The sequence below is a fragment of the Phaethon lepturus genome, unplaced genomic scaffold, assembly GCF_000687285.1.
Source record: "Phaethon lepturus isolate BGI_N335 unplaced genomic scaffold, ASM68728v1 scaffold51093, whole genome shotgun sequence".
NCBI lineage: Eukaryota > Metazoa > Chordata > Aves > Phaethontiformes > Phaethontidae > Phaethon > Phaethon lepturus.
Window position 1 is genome coordinate 5,841 of NW_010530771.1, and position 8,523 is coordinate 14,363.

Consider the following 8,523-nt stretch of genomic DNA (forward strand, 5'->3'; position numbering starts at 1 on the left):
AGAGCTGGCTGAGCAGGGGATGATGGCTGAAGTGGCAGGTGACGTGGTATCCACATCATGCATGTGGCTTAGGATGCCGCTTGGAGTGAGCTGGGGGTACCAGTTGCCCCCGCAAAAGCTGGATCATGGCTGCCTCTCCCACTAACCCAACTGGAAAGTTGTAGGGCTCGGCAGAAGGGTCATTTGTCTTCCAGCCAGGGCACCAAGGCAGGGTGGTTTGGCCAGGGTGCTGAAGGAACCCTGGCAAAACCAGCAATGAGCTACAGCCTGTAAAGACCTGATCTGTTGTAGCCACAAAATCCATCTTGCCTGCAAGATTTTTTGTGCCTTCCGGAGGAATCCGCTTCCCAAGCAATTGGTGGGGCTGGGCATGATCTCTGGGGTCAGCGCAGATGCTGTGTCCATTGCATAACCAAAATCTGGAGGGAAGATGTGTCCAGCGAAGCTTTTGCACTCCTGCAGCGGGGCTGGTCTCCACTCTCCCTGGCAGTGGAGCTGCGGATGGCTGGGCCCTGCAGGTAGTTGAAGATGTGCCAGAGGCGTTAGCATTTAGGACAGTTGGAGAGGGAAGAGGGGACATCATGTTTCCACCATTCAGAGTTGCTTTCGGAGAGCAGCCGATGCAGAAGGAGCTCAGCACATTGCAGCACATTGCAGACACCAGGCAGGCGCTGTGGTGGGGGGAGGATTTGGGGCAGGGAGCAAGGCCATGCTTTGGTCAGGTAGACAGCCTTGCTCCCATCTCTTGCGGGGGAAAGCAAAGGTGACTCGTGACTCCTGCAGTCCACCCCTTCCTGGAAGGAGAGCTACCATCACACGTGAACCATGTCTCGGGTAGCTCTCGCACAGCTAGCAGTTCCCATGATGTGGTCTGGGATCACTGACGGAGCTGCCTGCTGCTTCCAAGAGCTTTTCAGCAATTGCTGTCCACATCTTCTGATCAAAGCCTGATTCCTTAAAATGTGGTCCATAAAGCCAAATTGTATTGAACCTTAGTCTGCAGGAGACATTGCCTGTGTCAGCCAGTGGTAGAGGGATTCCTGCCTGCTTCCCATCTTCTCCCTGCCGTTCCCTTCCCTGCCAGTCCCCAGCATGGTTTCTGGGTGTACCGTGGCTCCAAGACGCCTTGGCTGCTGGGCTTTGCTGATGAACTCAAAAGGGAAATAAAAAAGGGAAGCAGCACGTATTGCAGAACCATTGGAAGATGTCAGAAAAACCCAGGGGACTTGCTGACATGGTAGGTCTGGAGAAGCCGTTGGCTCAACAAGGCACAAAATTCTGATTATCAGAAAATGGCATAAATTGCCTTCCCTTTTTGGGGTTTGTGTTAACTGAAAGAAAACCCCAAAAAGTCCTAGAAAAACCAAGATGTTAAGCCAGTAAAGAGTTGCTGGGACAAGTTTGGCCACAGCTGGTGGTTCCTGCAGGTTTTGGGCACTTGATGGGCAAAAGCCCCGGCACCATGTTATCCTCGTTATCAAGCCCTCTTTACCATTGGCTTTCCTGGCATCCCATGGCAGGGCCTTCCACAAGGATGCATTTAAAAAGCAAAGAAGATAAACCTGTTTTGAGTCCCAGTGAGGCTGCCTGCCAGGCAGGATGCTGACAGAGGCAGAGGGTGAAGGGCTGTGGCAGCTCCTGCCTCCTGCGCCAGGGATGCCACGTTGCTGCTGGGGCTGCCTGGAACATCCCCCTGTGCTGCTCAGCCCAGGACCATCTTGCAGCATTGGGATTTGAGTGGCAAACTGGAGGGTGAGGTGGGCTTTAACAGACCAGCCCATTCTGACCCTCTGCTGCTGTGCTGGGCATGTGGGCTGGTGAGCCAGCATCTCGCCGCGGCAGCAGGGGGACAGTTCCTGCTCACCACTCTGACAAGACTAACCTAGTTTCGCAGCAGCACTGGGATGCTGCAAATCCACGGTGATTTCATGCTTCTCCTGCCTGACGTGACTCAGAGCTGCGCTGATGGAGAAGATGTGTCAGCAGCGCCTGGGCAGGGGGAGAGGGGACCCTTTGCATCCCTCCACATCATCCAGCACGAGCACCCAGCTCTCATTCACGGGCAGAGTGCAGGGGCTGGAGGACCTGCGCAGGCAGGCGGCAGACTTGCAGGAAAGCAGAAGTCAGCTGTGTTTGGGCTGGGCTGTAAATAATCCGAAATGGGAAACATGCTGGAGCACCCAGGACTCGTGGATGAAAAGGGTGCCATGATGCACCTCCGCTGCGGGAGGTGGCTTCCCTGCGCAGGAAGCCCTGCTGGCTGCCTGCACCCGGGGTCCTTGTGGAGCTGCCAGTGGGTTTTGCAGGAGAGGTTTGGGCCTGGCATGGCAGACCTGAGGCCACTGCAGCAGGCGAAGGTCTTGGCCTCCTCCTGCAAAAGACTTGGGAATCCCTCCTGGAAAGGGCTGGGTTGGGTGAGCCTCCACCACCCCACCAAGATGGCAGTGTGTCTGGGTCTGGGGGGCAGCACCTTTCTGTGGGGCTGGGGGCTTCACCGGGGCACTCAGGGTGCCCTGCTCCTCATTCAGCAGCAGCAGCATTTCCATCCCACAGGCATTTTGTCTCCTTGGGTCTAATTTTGCTCCTGGTGTGGAGGAGGTCACGCCGTGCCTGCTACAGGGCTGTCCGAGCATTTGGGAGTATTTCTAGGCAGGCTGTCGGCCTTGTTACGTGGCTCAGGGCAGGCTGGCAGGGTTTCCATGCCTCCTAATACTGTTTCACCTTGTTCCTTGCAGTCAGGACAGTTCAATGAAGACATGATCCCAACAGTGGGCTTTAACATGAGGAAGATCACCAAGGGGAACGTTACCATAAAGGTAAGGTGCAGATGTTATCACTGGTGTGGGCTCTAGGGATGAAAGATGGAGTGAAGGGAGATTGATGGGTCTTCTGCTGGAGGTTGAAGGATGCTAGCAATCCCAGCTGCAGTTGGGAAGATCTGCCCTGTTAGGCTTCTGCAGGTAACCAGCAGAGGAGGTGGTGGGAAGGGATCTAAGGAGATCCAGACCTCTGCAGTAAGAGCCAGTCCATGCTGCAAAGCTGGAGGTTTTCTTATACCTGTGGCTTGCTGGTGGGGACTCATGGATGTCATCACCTTGCTAAGGGTGGGAGTGCTGGGAAAAACAGGTCATGGCTTGTGGTGGAAGTCTTTGCCTTGAGAGCAGAGAGGAGGCTTCTGCCCCTTCTGGATCTTTCAAGGGCCCCGGGTAGGACTGGGAAATAATGGTGGGACGGGCTTGAAAAGCTGATTGGGGATCTCTGCCTGCTGCAGAAACATTTCCAAGAGCGTGCTGAGTGTTTTGAAATGGCAAATGCATCAGTGAAAGGCCAGGAGGGGTAGTGGGCATGGAGAGGAGTTCTCCAGCTTGGGCCAGAGGGTCCTTCCATGCCAGCAGAGGCACATCACAGGAGGTGTTCAACACCCTCCAGCTGCCCTTCCTGAGATGTCTCCTTTCTTTATCAAGTCGGGAGCTGCCTCATTAGGTTTGAGATGGTGAGAACGGGATGGGGGTGGGTATCGTGCATGCACAGTGCTCTGGCCAGGTGGCTGAGTGGGGAAGGGTCATGGGCAGGATGGTGGGATAATGGGCAGGACGGTGGGGTAACACCGCCTTCTCCCCATCACAGCTCTGGGACATCGGTGGCCAGCCACGGTTTCGCAGCATGTGGGAGCGATACTGCCGCGGAGTGAGTGCCATCGTGTGAGTATCCCTGGGAGCCGAGAGCCCCGTCACCCATGTGCTGATACTGAGCCCTGACACCAGGTGGGGGCACAGTCCCATCTCCCGCACCCAAGGGCGCTGGGCAGGGCTGAGCTGGGGAAGCTGTGGTACATCTACTGCTGGGGCCAGACGTGTGTTGGGAGCGGAGATGCTTCCCCCTGGGACTAGTGCCTCCACAGGCTTTGAGCACAGGGCAGCCAGGTCCCTGCCAACCTTGGCAGACCCTTCCCTTCCAGCATCACTTGGCCCAGCTCTGTCCCTCAGGTCTTGCCCTTCCTGGCTCCTGTGCATCCCCTGCACTGCCTGGTCATCTCAGGGGCTGAGCAAAGGCCATCGGTGTGGCTCAGCCCTTTCCAAGAGGCTGGTTTTAAGGGTGGCCACCAGCAGCATGTGTCCAGGTCATAGTGTTTACATGCTGCCGGATGAATCTTGTGCTGAGAGAAGGAGTCTCCATGCTACACCCACTGCTGACTGTCAGCGAGTCTCTGAGTGTCCCCGCATGTTTCCTGCTTGCAAATGTTGCAGTAAGCACAGTCCCATGGAGTCCAGGCTGGGGATGAGCCTGGCCAGACACATGGGAAGCAGGCTGCCTGCTCCTAATTTACCCTGGGAGACCACATCAAATATTTACCCTGGGAGACCACATCTGGGTTACTTAAAGCCAATCAGAAAATCAGATTTACCCGATTTTCACCAATTGACCATGCCCTGGGATTTTGGAGGGCTGGGTTTCTGTACTGCTGTTCACAACTGTAGATCTGGCAGGTGAGGAAGAGTGATGGACTGCTTCTCCTGCTTGTTGGGACAGCATGTCTGATCCTGCACTTGCTGATTGTCACCATGTCGGGACATGTCCTTGGCACTTCTTATTACAGTAAGCTTTGCTGGAAATTACAAAATCCCATATTTTTCACTCCTTTTACTGCCTCCTTCCATAATTTCCTTTTTCCAAAGTGGGCTGTCTGGTCAAGAGGAAACGAAAGGACCTGTGGGCATCCAGGTCACGCTCCAGTCTGCCCTCCTCGCCTCCAGCTGCGTCACATCCCTTTTCTCTTGCCCTCAGCCGTCTCACCCAGTCCGCGGTGTCGAAGGCTTGAGGCAGTGCCTGGGTGGTGTTTTTCCTTCTCAGTACAGCCATACGCATTTTCCTGTGTTCAGCGCTTCAGTATCTAAAGACTCTTTTCCTATTTTTAATAAACCCCACAAGGCCTGATGAAGCATGATGGTGTTTCTCACTTCTTCTCTCCCAGCTTCTTGATCTGTAAAATAAAGGCTGCTTAGATCAGTTCCTCTCCCCAGTTTTGGCTTAACTTAGGTCCTTTGCAGGATGGCTGTCTGCCTGTAAGAGCGAAATCCTTCCCTGAATCTCCCCCAAGTGCTCAGAGCAAGCATTGCTGCCTGCTGGCTTTTCGTGCCCTTTACTCCATATCCCATGCCCAAGATTGCTCCCATCGAGAGGACGAGCAGGTCCTTCCTTCTGCCAGGATCTCCGGCTGATGTCTTCTCTTCTCCGTCATCAGCTCCCCGTGTCTCCCCCACTTGTCTATTCTGGGTATCTTCATAAGGAGCTGCCACATGCAGATGAGCCTCACTTGAGGACATGTATCTTGCAAGCTTCTCTTGCCCGCCGTGTCTCTGCTGCCAGCAAGACAGACCACTGTGGGGACAGGGACAAAGAGGAACCCCACTCCCCTGGGAGACACAAGGGGCTCTCGGGCCCACAGTCTTCCTTGGGAAGAGGGGTCCTGGGGGAAGGATCCTGTTATCCATCACTTCTACACACTGGCCCAGGAGCCAGTGGGGGTGGTGTGGCTGCCACGTGTGCAAGGTTTGGTGGTGGCACAGACCTCAGCACAGCACCAGGGTGCGGGGACCTTGGCACCTGCACTCAGGGGTGTCCTTTCCCTTGCAGGTACATGGTGGATGCTGCTGACCAGGAGAAGATAGAGGCCTCCAAGAATGAACTGCACAACCTGCTCGACAAGCCGCAGCTCCAGGGCATCCCGGTGAGCTGTTGCCTGGATAGGTCCCCCCAGCCACTCATGGTCCCCAGGCTGGTGGCTGCCAGGGTTTGCAGTGAGGGGCTTGCATCTTGCAGAGCAGATTCGAGAGGGGATCCCCTTCCTTGGGAGGGTGCCCATCCCCACTGCACTCCTGGGGGAGCTGGGGCAGTGATGATTTCTAGCCCAGGGCTGGGCCAACCAACGGGGAGGGGAGCTTTAGAAGAGACCAGAACCACCCTCACCCCAATGGGTGAGATTTGTCCTCTCACATGAATTTGCACCTTATTTATGGTGGGACATTAAGGTCTTGTCTCCTAGGAGAGCGGCTGCTGGGGTGTGACATTTGCAGGAGGTGGGTGGGCTGTGGCAGCAGTGCGGGGCACACTGCATGCCAGGATGCTTATGGAGCGTCCAAAATCAGCATCCTTTGATGAAAGGAGCTAATTGAGGATATTGCCACAGATCCCAAACATTTGCTGACAACTAAGTTAAGCTCACAACATAACGTGCTGCATTTGCAGCCTTTCTGAGTGCTCTTTTTTAAGAACAGGTCTCCAAATTTAGCTTGGGAGACGCTGTGTTACCATGCTGTGCAGAGGCCCCGGCTCACCCTGGGCAGGTGGCTGCAGCCTCAGTGCTGTCCTTGTCAGATGACAGTCGTGTGGCACGCTCAGGAGTGATGAATAAGTCCTGCTGGGTGATTATTTTCCCTGCATAGTCTGAGGATGCCTTTGTGGATGTGAAAAGCCTTGAAATAAGGAGAGATCAGTGGATGGTGCAAACAGCCGTTGCTTGTTTGGGTTGGCTGCCTGCAGAGAGCAGGTTCTGCATGGCATCCACATCTCGCTCCTTCCTGATAACTTCAGGTTGAGCCGTTTCACTTGACTTTTTGCTCAAAGACAGCAAGAGGCTCCTGGGAGAATGTCCTAAATGGCACAACAGATGCTGGTGCCCTTCAGAGAGGATGTGCTGTGGGACCAGCTTCTCACTGGGACTGGAGAGTACACAGGAGATGCTGTGTATGGACTAATTAAGGCTATTAATTGAAGTGCTCTGCCTTCTCATTGCCTGATGAAGGGGGTTTCTCCATCTGGGCACACAACTGGTGAAGTGGCCTGGGCTGTCTTACACCTCAAGCAGGGTCCGCTTCTGGGTGTCAGAAGCAGGTTCCTGCCTGGTCTGGTGGCCAGGAGCTTCACATGTCCCCTCTCCCGCCCTGCAGGTCCTAGTCCTGGGGAACAAGCGAGACCTGCCCGGTGCCTTGGATGAGAAGGAGCTCATTGAGAAGATGTAAGTGCCAGTGGCCCAGGCAGTTGCGGTGGGGCTGTGACACAGTGTGACCCTCCTCATTCATGCTGTGACCCCACCTGCACAATCACCCTGCCATGCTCTGCTCGTGCTGCTTCCCCACCTGGGGTGGCATAGCAGTGCCTGGGGTGGGCTGGCACAGACCTCCTGAGGCAGTGGCCGGTGGAGGTGACGACTCTGCACTTGTGGGGATGGGGAGGCGCTGGGAGCTGTGGCCACCAGTGCTGGGGCTGGGTCGCGTGTGCCACACAGTGGTGTTGGGGCCCGGCACGCCACGGCGCTGAGTGATGGAGCTAGGCTGCGACCTGGGTGCTGCTCCCGTCACCCTCTCGTGGCAGTACCATGCTGTCTGGTGCGGACACTGCACCCCCAGCAGCAGGCAGCCCTTGGTGCTTAGAGGTTGGATCCTGCTACGGTGTGTGATACATTCCACATACCTCTCCCTTATTTCACCACCTTTTGCTGTGCCACCATGTGGCCTCCTCGCAGCCAACTTTGTCTCCTGCCCACCTCCATGCTGCCAGCAGCAATCCCCTCCCCTGCAGATGCGGGACTGGGACGGCTGCATTGACTCGCTGCATCTCTGCTGCCCCCCAGCCCCCCCTCGGCGATCTCCCCTGGCCCATGGGCACCAATGCAGCTGCTGTGCTGCCAACCCTGTGCTGCTCCCAAACCCTTCCTGCCCTGTCTTGCCACAGGGCTGCGCAGCTGAGGTTTAGGGAAGGAAGCTGTGTGATTTCGTGGCCAGGCTTTCCGTGGGGTTGGGTCCCTCCTGCCCCATGATGTAGCCCCCACAGACTGTGCATGGCCATCAGTCATGGGCACAGTGTGCTGATGTCCTCGCCCAGCCTGCACCCTGAGAGCCTGGGGAGATGTTGTCCCTGCAAGGTGTCCCCTGTCTCAGAGTTGGAGTCCAAAGGGACCCTTCAAAAGGCTGCCCGGAGGCATCTCCTGTCGCTGCTGATGTGCAGCCCTGGGAGTCTGCAGCCAGAGCTCTCTTCTCTCCTGTAGGAACCTCTCTGCCATCCAGGACCGAGAGATTTGTTGCTACTCCATCTCTTGCAAAGAAAAGGACAACATCGGTGAGTACTGGCAGGTCTGGTGCAGGGCTTGGGTTATGGTGGCAGAAAGCCTGCGCCCTCAGGAGCAGCATCCCCAGGCTGTTTGCCCGAGTATAGGAGGGGGTGACAGCTGGAGGGAGGGGCTGTGATGTCCCGTTGCCTTCACAGACATCACCCTACAGTGGCTTATCCAGCACTCGAAGTCTAGAAGAAGCTGAGATCCTGCAGACTGCGGCTCAGATCAGGAAGATGCCATTGTACAAGCCCATACCCCTTCTCTCTCCTGCTCTGTCCCTCCAGCTATCTCTCTAGATGGGTATTTTTAGGGGACCCCAGACTCCACTTGCATTGAGGTGGAGCCCTTGTTTTTATTGTAAAGAAAATGTTCAACTCTGCCCTCCTCTCCTCTCCTCTCCTCCCCTCCTCCTC

At 55.9% G+C, this 8,523-nt stretch overlaps 1 protein-coding gene across 1 annotated transcript; it reads left to right on the plus strand.

Annotated features, from left to right (window-relative positions):
* The first annotated feature begins 2,741 nt into the window (after positions 1–2,741).
* ARL8A (ADP-ribosylation factor-like 8A) lies at positions 2,742–8,312 on the plus strand. The gene is made up of 6 exons (XM_010284358.1): positions 2,742–2,816; positions 3,628–3,701; positions 5,635–5,728; positions 6,948–7,015; positions 8,045–8,115; positions 8,263–8,312. The coding sequence occupies exons 1-6, from the start codon at positions 2,757–2,759 to the stop codon at positions 8,310–8,312; spliced, it is 417 nt and encodes a 138-aa protein (XP_010282660.1). The 5' UTR covers positions 2,742–2,756.
* The last annotated feature ends 211 nt before the right edge of the window (positions 8,313–8,523 follow it).

Excerpts from the sequence above, each read along its gene's own strand:
- ARL8A (XM_010284358.1), top strand. The coding sequence starts at position 2,757 with ATGATCCCAACAGTGGGCTTTAACATGAGGAAGATCACCAAGGGGAAC. Across the intron at positions 2,817-3,627 it reads AGGGGAACGTTACCATAAAG|CTCTGGGACATCGGTGGCCA; the intron begins GTAAGGTGCAGA and ends TCCCCATCACAG. Across the intron at positions 8,116-8,262 it reads CAAAGAAAAGGACAACATCG|ACATCACCCTACAGTGGCTT; the intron begins GTGAGTACTGGC and ends TTGCCTTCACAG.